The 15,846-nt window shown below is 39.3% G+C and overlaps 1 protein-coding gene across 1 annotated transcript in view; it reads left to right on the top strand.

Moving 5' to 3' along the window:
- Nucleotides 1-15,846, top strand: part of ANKRD55 (ankyrin repeat domain 55) — a gene marked incomplete at both ends in the record, with an annotated part of 90,185 nt that overhangs the window by 31,459 nt on the left and 42,880 nt on the right. The window contains 3 exons of the mRNA XM_084234165.1: nt 379-509; nt 4,336-4,445; nt 11,844-11,904. Of these exons, the coding sequence (XP_084090291.1) occupies nt 379-509; nt 4,336-4,445; nt 11,844-11,904 (302 nt within the window). The remainder of the gene's footprint in view (nt 1-378; nt 510-4,335; nt 4,446-11,843; nt 11,905-15,846) is intronic.

Below are 15,846 nucleotides of genomic sequence, written 5' to 3'. Positions count from 1 at the left end.
TTATCACCCATCAGCTCCAGTATAAGCAGTCTGGACCTGTCTTCCTGGATTGAGTTGCTTTTCAAAAGCTCATTCAGATTATGCACTGTCCAAGCAATGTTAGGACAAACCTGCCTGTTATGTTCCAAATGATGCTGACTCTCAAGTACCAGCAACTTTGCACAAAATGTTTTCATCAAGCAACTATTGCAAAATTGCAGAAGACTGAATAAAATCAGAAGAAAATATATAGTTTATATAAACATAGCAACAACCATCTTCAACAGCTGGGTTTGTGTTGAGGATGGTTTATTTGTCTTCTAAGAACTTAATGAACAGTATGCTCATAAATTTCCCAAGTCAAACATTTTTAAAGGCTGTTGAAATGTCTCATTCCAGGATGTACACCCTTGATGCATGCAGTTTCTGGACGTCAGGTGGACACAGTGAAGCTACTCTTGAAGATGGGGGCCAATATTAACATGCAGGACACTTACGGCCGCACAAGTCTATGTCTGGCAACCTATCTGGTACAGTTTGTTTCTGTCATTGTTGCGAAGGAATGAGATGGGTTCAATGTGTCATGATGGGGTCCCACTTGCACAAGAGTGTTCTTGGATTTCTGTAACTGGTCAATGGAAATAGAAACTGAAGGGCCTCCCCGGTGGCGCAGCGGTTGAGCGCTGGGTTGCGAGGCTGCCGGCGACCTCTGCGGCACCGGTTCGATCCCCGGCTGCTCCCCGGCCACCGCAGGAGGGTCCCATATGGCGTGCAGACCTCTCCTGCCGCCCGCTGCTCCCCTCAACAGTGTACTTCGGTCCTTCTGCCTGCTCTGCTCCCCGCTCTGGCTCTGGTGAATTCTCTCACCCTCCCGCGCTTCTGACTGTACCCAGTGCATGTATAAACAAAACAAACAAACAAACAAACAAATAAATAAATAAAAACATGCCTCTATAAATAAAAAAAATGAAGAAATAGAAACTGAAGCTTTGCTTCAATCATCTCTATCATTTATCTGACCATTTAGAATTGGTTTCCTGGATTTGAGTCATTTTGGACCTTCCTAACCATCTTCTATGATAGAGATAACATCACTAGAAAAATAAAATTTCATGTTAAATGAACCAGAATTTCCCTTGGGGCATTTCTGGACTCATTTGTACTCCTTCTAAGAATACTACTCCAAGAATACCCCTCAGTGGGTGGTTGCACTTGAAATTGCAGTTAACATCTGTGGGGTAGGATTAGTTGAGTGAAAGCTAAAGGATGAATAATGTGGGGAATGTTTAAAACCGGCATGATGTGGGGGTAGGGAGTAGGGGAGAAGTACCAGGCTCTTCAGGGGTACCACTAAACATAGGACTCAACCTTTAATCAAACGGTCTTGATAATAAGAGATTTCAGTTTGGCATTTCCCAGCATTAAAGCAAGCTTGGTTAAACCTTACCAAAAACTCTTCAAGCTTTCTCCTTTCAAATCCTCCCTGCATTCCTGCTGGAAGACCCCAAGGATACCTTGAATCCATGTCAAATATGTCCTCCTTAGCACCATACGAGGGGCATCATTTTCTTTCCACTCCAGTGAAAACTGAAAGTCTCCACCATCAGCCCCTTTGCAGTTTGTTGCGGTTTCTTGCATTTGTTGTTACTGACCACTAACAGCAGTGGAGTTACCTGGGCCAACCTCACAGTGGCCTGAAGTTGCCTTCTGACACAGAGCACTTCCCTTCCCCAAACACTGAATCTTTCTCTCACAATCTAGAAGATAGTTGTAACGACACATCACCCAATTCTTATAGATTTTCTTTAGAAAGTACATTTTCATTTTGTATTGGCAACCTTTTTCTCTAGAATTCACACATGAACTCTAGAAGTCTTTTCCAAAATGTGGGGGTACATATTTCAAGTGCAGCTGTCTGTAGACGTGGTCCTCAAGTCAGACTCTGGGAGTACTGCAGGGGCAGAAGAAGGAGGAGAGGTGATTGCATGTTGTACAAACCTCCCAGCAATTTTTGTGCCTACTCAAGTTTGCAAACCACCGATCTATAAGGACTAAATAAAGTCTCCTACCTTCAGAGAAAGGGTAGAAATGGTGAGTAAAGTTGAGTAAAGTTGACTGCCGCTAGCCTACAGAACAGAGTGAAACCAAGCTGCACTCTTTTCAAAATTCTAGAATTCAAAATTTCAAATTTCTTGAAACAGATGGGGAAGCAGGAAGAGGTTCTCCTTTAGGTCATAATGAAAATCGAGCCTAGAGTGGTGTCAGCTCTACAGACAACTCTTTCTAGGAATTGCATTCTAAGCCACTGCCCAAGGAAGGAGGGCCTGTGTGACAGCACATGGTGCCACCCTCTTAATAACGTGCCACCTCCATGTCACAACCAAGGCAGGATGCCTTCCTTTCTCTCCTGAGTCTTTTCGAGGAGGGGGTGGTATCCTGGTAATTGCACTATAGAGCCCTCTTCTTCCTTTTGGCAATGTTTGAATCTCGGTGTTAAAAGTTTGCATAAAATGGGCACTTGGAAATTAACTCTCAGTTAATTTCCCAACTTAGAGTGCAAATAAACTGACCATAGATGTGTGACCTAAGACACCTCGCTTTACCTCTTTGTGCATATTTTTTCATTTGTAAACTGTAGTAAAAATAATACCCGAAATTTATTACAATTGAAGAAGAAATATTTGGCATCACCCAGCACATTTAGGTACAAATCTATTTTTCGGTTTTGAACAGTGGCCAGGGGCTTCAGATGTACTCAGTGGCTTTCTGATTTTTTTCTGGAAAAAAAAAAATTACCACATCCAAACATAGTTCCAGTAAAAGTTGCAAAATGATAAAAATGTTTCAAACATTTCCCCATTAGAAGATCTGTTTTTCAATAAGTGTAAAACTTCAGCAACTTTAAAATGTGGTCAGTATGCCTTTCTTTTGGTTCCCTGGTCATACTTTTCCCTTTTAACCAGAGAACTTGATGATTTAGATATCAGCATACTTAATACATTAAAGCCATATTTAATGCATTAGTAAAATATGAATCAGGACTGAAACTACTTGTTTTTACTCATGACTTAGGTATTAGTAGTCAATTCTACAAAATTACATTCAATATTATAACCTATTAATTTTGATGTGCTTTTATTGAAAGATTTTCTTTCCAAGTTTTCAGAACCAACACCTTTCTTTAAAATTATCTTCTGCATGAATTTAGTGACATTTTAATTTTTATTCATTCTGATATTGCAAGGGAACATCTTCGGCCATCTTTCTTATCTTACTGAATAATCCACAGGCTTAACTCTATAGAAGTGGGGAAAGACAGGAACAAAACAGAGTTAATATATTATTCTTCATGATAACAATTTCATCTATTGATAAGTCTAGTTAAAATTGGGTGAGAAACTTGAGTAATTCCGGATGACGTAGGAGGCATTCTCCTTAGCATGGGAACCAAACTTGGTTATCAGTAGATTGGGTCAGTTCCTTAAAGTAGAATGGAGCATAAAGGGCAGCTAGACTGCAATTATATCTGCCCTTTTGAAACAGCAAAGACAGAGGGGAAATGCTATAAGTGCTGGACAAGGAGGGGACAAGCAATATCACATCTCAATCTGGAAAATTAGTAGATAGCCGGGAATTTACAAGAATCTTCTTAGGTAATTCACAGATAGCTAAAACACAGCAGTGGGGGACCCTTATTAGCGTGCTAGCACTATCCCCATATTACACATCACAAAGATCAATTAATAAGGTGGCAGGGCCTCAGTCATTAGAGGTAGGACTCGGGTTAGGATTCTAGTCACTGGGAGTAGAGCTGACCAGAATAAGCAAGATGTTGTCCTTGTGGATAACATGTAAATGAATTCAGAAAAGAGGACCAAGACCCATTTATCAGAAATATCCTGAGGCATAGTTTCAAGAATGATACCTGATTTTTGGAATTTACCATAACAGCCAGGTCAGACTATTGACAAGAATGATTGTGGTTAAACCCATAGAATAAAAGGTGAGAATTGCCTAATTATCACCTGTCATATGCCTCAGTTGGCCTTGGGAACTGAATGTAAAAGTGGACTACCAGTGAGTGACCTAGAAATTGGGAGAGGGAGACAGGAAAGAGTTCAGGAGTCAGCCTGCATATGACTGCTAAAGGACCTCCAAAAAATTTGAGAAATCACACCTTAAGACTTTCAACCCTCAGCCGAGGTGTCTAAGTTGGAGTTGTGGTCTCAAACCACTTCAAGTCAAATAAAACATGTTAGCTAAACCAAAGAAAGGGAAAGAAAACCAAAGAAAGTTTGGTGGCCTATGTTATGTGAGGTTGTATTATATAACGATGCGGTTGCGCTTGTATTTCAGGGTTGGCTGGAAGGCTGTGTTAGCCTACTCAGAAATGGTGCCAAGCACAATATCCCAGATAAAAATGGCCGCCTGCCACTGCACGCTGCCACTGCTGAGCCCGATGTGAGGTAAGTAGCCTGGCTCACAAGACGCTTAAGTTGGGAGGGACCCAACTTGGATTAGACAGTCATCTAATCCCACCTACTGTGGCTAATAAAAACAAAGCCCATCTTTTTTTTTTTTTTTCCTTTTGAAGTTGCAGCAGACCACAGTTCAGTAAATCAAAATATCCCAGAATAGTCTTAAATTCCGATCTCTTCCTTCTTCTACTTTGATAAGCCCCTTTTCTCTTAGTCTGTGATTTAAGAAGAAATGCTATTTGTCATACCCTGAATCCATGTATTCCTTCACTCAATAAGTCAGTCAGCGAGACTCCTGCAATTCCACAGTAAGCAAGACAGAGTTTCTGTCCTCACAGAGCTTACATGCTAGATTTAAATCTTTTTTTTTTTTTTTTTTTGGTGGGGGTGTGCAGATTTTTTTAAATTTTTTACATCACTGTTCACTAGATTTAAATCTTACATGCTAGATTTAAGTGGCACATTAGTAATAAATAAGTAAATAGGATAATTTGACATCATTATGAGTACCATGAAGAAAATCAAACAGGATAAAAGAGCAATGGTTGGTTAGAAAGGATAATGTCTGAACTCAGAGTCATCTCAACATTTATGGGTTGGAAGCTGGCAAAAGACCAAGCAAAGGAGACTGAGACTGAGACCAGTGGGTTAGAGGGGAAACTGGGAGTGTGTGCTGCTGGAAACCATGTGAAGAAATAGCTCACATAAGTTGGATGATTGAGAAGGTCACATTTTTGTACGTCAATTGAGCAACAGAGGAGAAAGTTTTTCCCAGATCGAGTTTTTCCCCAATCCTGTGTCTGAATGGCCTAGGTCTCCATTCTTTTGAAAGTCCCTCAGAGCAGCTAATAACAGCTGCTCCCACTATGGAGTCAGCAATACTCTGGGTGCTTTCTTAACCTATGTTGCACCTAACATGCCTCTGAAAGGAATTAGGTGTTCCTCAGGGGTATGTACAAGACACCACCACCCGGGATGCATTCTAGGGATTTCATTCTCTATGCTCAGTGTCCAAAACTAAAACTAAAACTCCAGGAGGGCTGAGACCAAGTCCTCTTCCAGATTGAGAAGAAACAGGATTTCTTCACTTCAATCTGGTTTCCACTAAAATGAAAGAGCTTGGGAAAATCCAGGATAATGCCTAGCCAAGGCTTGCCTCTTATTATCATTGGATTATATCCAGGCATAATAGAAAACTAGATTAACCCAAAATCCAATAAAACTAGAAGACTTAAGAAGAAACAGCACATCTAGAGCTACTGATCATTAGACATCATAAAGGGATTGACTCCCTTTTGATGATTAGGACAAAAATTACATTGTTCTAGACAACCCACAAAAACTATTTAGTTCTTTTCCCAAGAGCGGTATTTAGAAAGTAAGTTTAAAATATACCTTTTAAGATTAGTCTTCTTTGATTTATTCTGCTTAATTGCTTTTACCTACTTCACTCAGAGTCCTCATTTCAAAATCTACTTGATTCTGAAAGATAAATGCTTACTTCAGTTATGGTGATTATAGCTGCTATAATAAATAAAACCCAATGATTCAATATTTTAACACACTTTTTAAGAAGTTTATTTCTTAAACATGCAGTAGCTCAATGCATTACTGGGTGTGACTCTCCTCCATGTGGTAATTCAGGCACTAAAGTTTCTTCCATCTTGTCTCCTTCATCCACTAGAATCGCAGGATCCTCTTTAGTCAGCCTGTACCTGGGGAAAGAGGATAAAGAAGCCCACTCATTTCTTTAAAATCTCAGTCTGCAATGACATAATCCACTTCTGCTCACATTCCTTTGACAAGAACTAGGCATTTGGCCACTGTATAAGCAGCACTGAGGAATATAGTTCCTGACCAAGAATCTACCTCCCAGCAATGACTTCAGTACAAGAAAAGGAGGCATGAATTTCTATTAAAACTCTATGCCATCAACCCATGGTGCCTGAGGGATGAACTGAGTGCTGTCAGTGAAAATCACACTCAAGGTCAATTTGATCAGTTGATAAGGCTCATCATCTGAAAGCACCAGAATAATAAATTGAAAACCAGTCCAAGAGTACTTCCTCTTTTGTGAACTTATTAGTCTATTTCTTATTATTTGTGCTAGCAACACCCCTAGACTCTCTGGGATCTACATTATATCAGTAAAAAGGAGATAAAACAGAGTTGTGGCTTCACCTTCTTTGAAATTGTACCTAATGACCCAGACATCACCCTTGAAAGAGCCAAAATTAGGAAAACAAACATCCTTCTGTGTGTTGATGATACAGTTTTCTTGTCCTCAACGGGATACTTAACCAAATCTAGAAGATAAATATGCGTTAAAGTAATGCTAATTGCTGTAACTAATATGACCCAAAGGTTAATATGAACTACCTAAAATCAAAATTATCATTACTGGTAAATGTTCTCCAAAAGTGAATGAGTTAAACCTTAACTCATGTAGTAAATCAACTGGCTTCCTTAACTAGAGAACATTTCAAAACCAGCTTGTGTTAAAGAATTCCCTATAGTATTGCATTGCTTAAAACTAGATATTTTTTTCATTGCTTTATAAGATATGTTATGGCCATGGCAGAGTTTAATAACATCTGCATTAAATGATTCAAACAGAAATTAACCAAGCCATGCTTTATAATCGAGAAGTGCAGCTTCAGTTGCCCATTTGTTAAATGTCAGCATTAACTCAGAATTGATTTCTGAGGGGAAAAAAGCTTGATCTTCTTGGTCTGCCTTACCATACTGTCTAATCCTACAACCTGAATGCAGAAGGGAATGACCTTCCTTTAGGCCATGCAAGCCTGTTTACTTAATTTTCCTAAATGTGTGCAGCTTCAGGCTAGCCTGACTGACATTAAAGCATAAGATCCACACCTAACATTAAGTCATGATGATGGTGATAAGCACCAATGTTTATTTACTATGTTCTGAGACTGTCTCAAGTGCGTCCCATGAGCTATCTCATCTACTCTTTACCACACCTCTCTGTGGTTGGTAGTATTTCTGTCCCCATCTTACAGATGAGAAACTACAGCACTAAGAAGGAAATTAATTGCCTAAGTCATGTGAAGATAAGAAGCCTACCCCAAGTTCTGCTGTGCGCCCAGGACTCACTGTTGTGGACAATGTAGAGCTTATTTTAGTGGCCACATTTTGTCTTTAAGCCCTTGGCCTACACTGAGGGGCCTTGTAAAACAAAACAAAACAAAACAAAACAGCCTTACAAAAACTCCTTATTGTCTCATTGTCAGGAAATATTTCATTCATTACAGCATCCAAAAAATCCTTTATGAAAAAACACAAGAAAAATTTCTAGTAGAAGAGGGACTGCTTTGCTTTCCCTAAGAAATTAATTTTCACTTTCACATTGTGAACCCTGTAACAGGATTGTTTCTCTGTGTATCTAGAAAACTCACAGCCCAGTATCCCACCTCTGGCATACATGTAAGTCTGTTATTAGAGCTTCTTCATCCTACCCTTGTTTCCTCTTTGCCTGATCTCTTCATGTGTTATATTGGTTTACCATATGTGTTTGAAGCTCTACAGAGGACCTAAAATCCTCTGTAGTTTGAGGGAAAGGGTGGCGAGAAGTGCCAGCTCAGAGGTCTGAATTTGATTCTGCTCCATCTCTTACTAACTATATTATCTTGGACAAGACACCGTGTCAAGGCTCAACTGCCTTTCTTTTCTAGAAAATAGGGATAAGATAGCGCTTAACTCTTAGGTGATATGGCAGAAGTAAAAGGTGTGGAAAGCATGAAACACTGTCTATTGTCAGTATTCAGTAAGTGTAGGTGGTGATAATCATCATCGAGATCATAATGATGATGGAAAATAGATCAGTACCAAAGAAAAACTTATTCCTTCCTCCACACCAGCTCTCATCTTGGCCTTCTCACATACCTGCACACATCAAGGTCCACAAAATATATATATTTTTTTCTCATATACAAGCATATACATGCACGCATTTGCTATAAAGATTATCGGCAATCCTACTTATATTGAAAAAGCACTTCAATCTATATTGACCCAGGGACGTAGAGCATTGCTAGACTTTACAACCCAAACAATATCAGGCTCAACCTTTCAACTCCCCTGAAACTCCCTTCTCCACCTTTGTTAAAGCACTTGATCTGTCTCCCCCTCCCCCCCACCTAAATATAAGCGAAAGTACAAGCCCCTTTCTAGTCCTGTACTCAGGTATTCATACTCATTGTAAAATCCACTAACCCTTAAATTTCCAAACAGCAAGCCCCTTCTATTTAGTGCTTGGCAGAGATTATTCAGAGTGAAACCTCAAACTGAACCTGCTTATATGCAAACCAAGGGAAGACTTGAATTAGGCCTTTGCTTCCCAAGGAATTTTCGTTCTCTGATATAAACAACTTGCTAGCAAACCAGTCCGTTCCAGTACACACCCTTAGCTAAGCTACAACTCAGTGCGGACTCTAAACTGATGCAGGGATAAGTGATTTATAATTATGAACATGAAGGCAAGTTAGATGGACAAAAACAAAGACACACAGATTTCATTTCAGAATTCCCCTTCCTGCTTTGATCCCTTAGCTTCTCAGCAGGCCCAAGTTTTCTCTTTCAGTTCCCCATGGCTTTTCTTGCTTCCCTGACTGAGACATTCAAAGGGCATCCATGTGAAAGAGGGGGCATGATCATTAAGACAAAGCTACAAAGAGAATGAAGTTGTGTTTGTACAATGCTCTGCATGCTCGCATAGCAAGGCAAGCAGCGATTTCCTCTGAAAGCGGCCACGGGGCTTTCTGAAGGTCTTTTTGATGGTCTCCATGGTTACCAGCAGATTTTTTTTTTTCCTGCCAGAGTACCAGACATTCTGCCTCTTTTAACTGTTCTTTACTATAGCCAAAGGGAGGAAGGAAATCATTTCTATTGGTTCCTGTCCTATAGTTATAAGGTGATGTGTTCTAACCTGCATGTCTCCATTTCACAAGATCCTTCTCTCACATCAAGACAGTGTCAGGAACAGGAGTGCAGGCTGCTGGCTTGAGGCTCCTTTTTCTGACCCATCACTGGGATAAGCCAGCTTCAGGCCTATGCATCCAAGAGGCCAGAAAAACAGAGAAATTCAAGGCAAAACTCCACCCTCCAGGATATATCTAGTTGATTTCTCTCAGCCAGTCATTTAATGATGATCAGGGAAACCCAAAACGTAAAGGGTAGGAATCTTTCAAAAAATCATTTTATAGAACACATTATGAAATATGAAGACCATTCTAAGTGTTTTATATGCATCCACTCATTAAAGTCATAGCAAATCTGCAAAAAGTTGGTGTTATTATTACTTTATTTTACAGACAAAAAAAATAGGCATAAGAGTTTCATCACTTGATGGAAGTCTCTGGCTAGTTAGTAATGAAGCAGGGATTGCCCTAGAGGTAGGATGGCCCCTGCATCTGTGTGTGCTTCCCTCACCATGCTGTCTGGCTGGAAACGCACTACTGGGGGTCTGTGTTGTTATGCTGGTACCTGGGTGGGCAGGAATTATACTGCTGCCTGGAGATCTGAGAGCAAGATAGAGTTTGGACTGGGGAGGTTGTGGTAGAATATTCGTGGATCACCTTAGCACAAAACAAGAGCTCTGAGAAAACAAATAGGTCTGCAAGTCTGGTAATTAAGGTTGAGCAAGTATCTGGCAGATACCTCTGAACCATGGAATAACATGGAAGCACCGTGCTGGAAAAAGCACACATCTAGTTTCTAGTCCAGGCTAGATCATCAAGACAATGTGCAATAGGCCGGCAAGCAAGGTGGTGCCTCAAGTCATGTATTGTCATCAGATGAGAGAGAGAGAGAGAGAGAGAGAAAGAAAGAAAGAAGAATCACCAGTACCTTTCCTGACCCCATACCCCCCTCTTCCAAAATAGCTTTAAGGGAAAATACATATAGCAGTAAAATATAATTACAAAGATTAAAAAAACAACAGGGCAACCAAAGTGAAATTATTTTTTAGCATCTTCCTACCAGATGGAGAAATTCTAATATTCAGAATAGATAATGGAGAGAGGCTGCTTGCTGTAGTCTACAAATAACACTGTGTTCCAGGCATGCTTTAAATGTTATATGCATATTAATTCCCTTAATCCTCATACTAAGCTATAAGGCGGGCACTTTTTATTACTCCCATTTTCCAAATAAGAATGCTTAGGCACAGAGAAGGTAAGTAACTTGTCTGAGGTCATAGAGCTGGTCAGTGTTGGGCCTAGGATATGACCCCTGTGGTTCCAGAGTCTGGGCTACTGACACTACCCCATCCTTAACTGCCTCTCTCCCATGGATGGAGCACTGAATTCAGTCAGCCAAGGGTGGGACCCAAGTAGGATAAGAATTTGAAGTTGACACTGATGGTTGTTTTACAACTGATTAGTGCCATCTCACATATGGGTTTTTTGTTTGTTTATTTTTAAAAATATTTTATATAATTCTTACATCATTTTTCATTTTTGCACAATGTATGCATTTTCATTTTGGTTATATTCCCCAATCAATTGCACCCCCCTTATTTTGACCCTAATCCTTCCTCTGCCCGCCCTTCCCCCCCCCAGCCATCCCGTAGTGTGTCTCTGGTTTATAGTTGCTTGTTGATTTTGATTTTTACTTTGTATTATTTAGTCTTTTTCCTGGTCCCTTATTTAGGTTTTCTAAATTTCTGCTATGAGTGAGACCATCCTGTATTTTTCTTTTTCTTTCTGACTTATTTTGCTGAGCATGATCCCTTCTAGCTCCATCAAGAAGATGTGGTATATATACACAATGGAATATTACTCAGCAATCAAAAAAGATAAACACATGACATTTGCAGCAACATGGATGGAGCTAGAAGGGATCATGTTCATCTCATGTATGTTTTACAGAGAATGACCAAAGGTGTAAATGCTGACTGCCTCCTGGGGATAATCTACACATTTGAAAGGCATGAAGTATTCCTAATAGTGAAGCAGTTTGAAAGCAGCCTACAAGTTACATAAAATGAATCAAGAATAAGCACTGAAGGACTTTAGTCCTTATAAAACACACATAGGGACGTCAGTCTGGTGAATAAAATGGACCTAACAATTCACTTTCTCCATTCTCTTGGGCCCCTCCAGAAGCACTAAGATAGAGAGAAGGTGGGAGAAGAGATAGAGTATTTCCTCCAGGCCTTCTTACCTGTCACACTGGCTGCTTTTCCCTGAATCTTTTCCCTAGAGAAATGGAGAGGGCCCCTCTTCATTTGTTGGCCCTCAAATGGCTGTGTTTCTAATGTCGTGTTCTTTTATAAATTCCGTTCTTTTTAGCAACTTCTCCGGCTTTGTTTATTTGTTTTGGTTTGTTTTCATTTGTGTTTGTTTTTTTGGTTTGTTTTTACAGGCTCCTAACAGTCCTCGTGCAGCAGTCAAATCTCAGCGAGATTAATCACCAGGACAATGAGGTAAGCCTGCCCTCACTGGGAGCAGTTGATTGTTGTGCGTGCTAGGGCCCAAGGAAGGGCTCTGTTCCTTTCATAAATACACACGGAGGAGATGTGGCACATTTTTGTGTTCCTATCCTTAGAAGGAGGTCTATGTCTCCACTATGATCCTCAGGCAGAAATTTATCCCCACCCGTGGGTGTAACTTCTAATAGGGAAGAATTTATTGCATTAAGTACTTAATCATACCACTGAAGTTTTGTAATTTCCCTAGGGACATTGAGAAATGAATATTGCTCTTTCCCATCTTCTCAGTCTCAGAAACTTAAATAGCAAGCTATGGTGGCAGATGCTGTCTGTTTGAGTGACAGATAACAGATAGACAATAATTACTGGCCCCCTGATCAGAGGCTACATTATTAATATCAGTTATCATAACTGCCCTCTCCTATGTGTAGCAAAGATATTCCTGTTGGAGGCTCCCAAGACAGCACCACGCTGAGGAGAAAAGATCCTGAGGAAGGGAAGGCATATAAAGACACAAGCCAGAACTGCGCCCAGTAGTTCAGGGCCTTGAATCTACTTACCCCTCTTAAAAAGTAGGGCTGATTTTCATGAGCCAGTCTGATTTCTCTAGCAAGTTTCTTAACCTGATTTTCAAAAACTAGTTCTTGATGGAATTTTTTTCATAAATATGTGCTTGATTTGGCTGTATGTCACTAAGAATGTCTGATAACTTTAAGAAAGTCTGCTAACGTCAAAAGTTCTTATGTCCAAAAATGCCAAATTGTACGCTTTTCAAGGAAGCCAGCTGGCCAGAGACAATGGAGTGGACAGAAGCCCCCGATAACTTTCCGCAGGACTCAGCCCCTCTCTTTCCTTCCTGCTGCCTTGGCCTTAATGCCACACTGAAAGACCTTGCCTGGATCTGAGATTGGACCCTTCCCAAACTATATGGTCACAACTTCTTCAGAGGTTTAAAGCAAAACCCCAGAGAAGAGAGGACTGTACTGTTTTTTAACTTCTGCTTTAAAAAAGGAGAACTTGAAATGAGCAGCACACTCCCATCACTCTCTGCACGGTGCAAACACAGGGAGGGTGAATGATTGCTTTTTATGGCAGCTGATCAAGAACTTCTAGACTTGGACGAGTTACCGACAATTTCCTCCACTTCCAACTCCTATTCTTACTCCCCTTAACTAGGACTTCTTAGAAAGGCGACAAATTCAGTCACTCACACACTAAAGCAAAATCCCTCTTGTAGACCTTCACTCTGTCCACCCCTCAGCTGAACCATCCTCTCTCAGCAGAGTGATAGTTCCCTATTTTTCCACACCCTGGGAGGCCCCTGGTTGATAGAGACAATGAAAGCGGATGCAGAGCTTCCTAACTGTAATTGTGACACTTTTTGAATTTGTGTTCAGTATTAGAAAAATCTCTGGTTCCTTCTCAAGCAAAGTGCCCTCTCTGAGAAGAGGTGTCCCCTGCTCTTACACCAACATTCTGACTCCCTGAGTTTTAAGTGCTAAGAGCAGGGATCAAAAAGAACTCTTGCTACCCAAAGTCTCAGTATGCCTAAAATCCATCTAAAGTCACCTGCTGATGCTTACCTGTATTTTCATACATATGAATACATACATACATGTACATACATATATAATATATACACATAGATACAGATTATATACATATACATACATATATATATATATCATTGTCATTGCCAGTGTAGGCCAATTCATATGAATTTGCAAAGGCTAGGAACTCTTTGCCTTTGGAAAATTCTGAAATAGAACAAAGGCCACACTTTCTTTTTCATTCTCATGAACTTACTGCATCTTGGCCTCTCAGAACTTTAAACAAGTTATAACCTATCCTCCTTCTCCCTCAATCACTTTTTCAGTGAGCTCAAGTACAATGCAGCCTCCATCGTATATGAGAGGGGATAACAAAGCACAGGCACACACACACCCTGCATCTGCTAAGTAACAGGAAACAAAAAGCAGCAAAGGCAAAAGAAGTGAGGGAAAGGGTAAATTAGTGCTGGTAAAGCATTATCGTTTCCTAACGATAAGGGAAAGAGCAAGACATATCCTTACGTGGGCTGAATGAAATTATTTTCCAAGAAAAGCGGAAGGACTCCCAAACTTATCACAATAATGGTTAAAGGTTAAAGGATCAATCGGTATAAATCTAACTTCAGTAAAAGATAGTTCAGATTGCAAACTGAGATTAAAGTCTAGAAAGAAGGAGGGAGAAAGGGGAAAAATCAGCTTCTGAAACCATTCTATACTAACTGCTCAAATAAAACAAACCTGATACTGCTTTATATTAGAGAGGTGAGTATCACTTGGAGGCTGTCCTTTTCTGAGTTCAATGACTTAAAACAATGTTTTGTACTCTTTGTTTTTACCTGTATAATTAATACATGAACACATTGCTTTTTAAAAATTTAAATATTACAAGTTATAGCAGGAACGCCTTGATTACTTCATCCACCAGGTTTCCCAATCTTTTATATATATTCACAGATCCTATGGGGTATTATATATGCTGTTCTTCAATTTGGCTTTTTCACTCAAGAATATGTATATCATACCGTTCTGTTCATGTTGATATGTATAGACCTGTCTGGCTCATTCCCTTTAATGACTTTAAAATGTTGCATACTATGAAAATACCTGCATTCATTCAGTTATTCTCATTGATATTTAGGTTGTCTCCAGTTTCTTACCACCACAAACGCTACTTTAGGTAGAATGTGTGTGTGCAAACCCCCTTGTACTTTATACAAGCATTTTTATAGAAGAATTATTGCGTAGTAGTAATTTTTAATACCTATGCCTCATTATTTTCCAATACAGCTCTATCAGTTTAAAGTTCCTCCAGTAAAGTAAAAATATTCATTATTATATTCCTATTGTTAGGTTTTCTTTTTTTAAAATTTGCATTTCCCTGATAACCAGTGAGCATTGTCTCATAGGAACGCGGATATTTTTATATCTTTTCTGACTTATCTGTTTACATTCTCTTGTCCATTCATCTCTTGGGTCACTGGTCATTTTCTTATTGATTCATAGGAATTTATATTCTGAACATTAACTCTTTGTTGTTGGGATTTAAATATTTTGTTTAAGTTGTTGCTTATTTTAGAACTTTTCATGATGTCTTTTCTCATAAAGAAAATTTGAAACATGCTATAATTAAAATAGTCCTTTTTGCCCACTACTGCTTTTGCCTTTGGTATCATCTTAAAAAGGGCCTCCCCTACTCCCAGAGCCATAATCATATTATGCTAAATTTTCTTTCAGTTTGTTACAAGGTTATTTTGTTAAAATGTGGTTCCATTTCTGAACTCTTTGTTGTGTTTCAATAATCTGTTTTTACTGTTTCATTAACCACACTGCTAAATTATAAAGTGACTCATTTAGAAGCTATCAACATTGCAGAGTTTAACACTAGGTCAGATTGTCCTTTGTGCCTTTGTTCTTCTGGACCTCAGGGGACTCAATGACTTAGAGGTGTGTCTCTTGCAACTATAGGGAGTTAACAAGTTGCTAAACTCCTGGAATCTAAACTCTCCTGCTTCATTTTAGTTTAACGAGAAGAGCACCCCCATCAAAGGGGCCTATTAGCTGTTGGTATCTGAATTAGAACTTTAAATGCATTTATCCAAAGAAGCATTCTTATGCTTGGTGTTCAGGATTTATCATTGAACCTTTATAAGATGCTTTTTCTGATGTAGGTAGATTTTTGTGAGTAGCCCAATAATCTAAATTTCTATTATGACAACACTCTGATAAAATAAATCCAAGTTAAAAAAACAGATGTGAACTTTTGGATATAATCCTTAGTGCTAAATCCACTATAATATCTCTAAAATATAACCACAGGCAGAAATTGTACACTACAAAGATGAAATTGAAAAATTAGCTAAAAAAAAGTAAAAAAAAAAATTTAAAT

This window comes from Talpa europaea, assembly GCF_964194135.1.
Source record: "Talpa europaea genome assembly, chromosome: 5".
NCBI lineage: Eukaryota > Metazoa > Chordata > Mammalia > Eulipotyphla > Talpidae > Talpa > Talpa europaea.
Note: the sequence above shows the minus strand (reverse complement) of the source record. Positions and strands in the feature narration are given on the sequence as shown.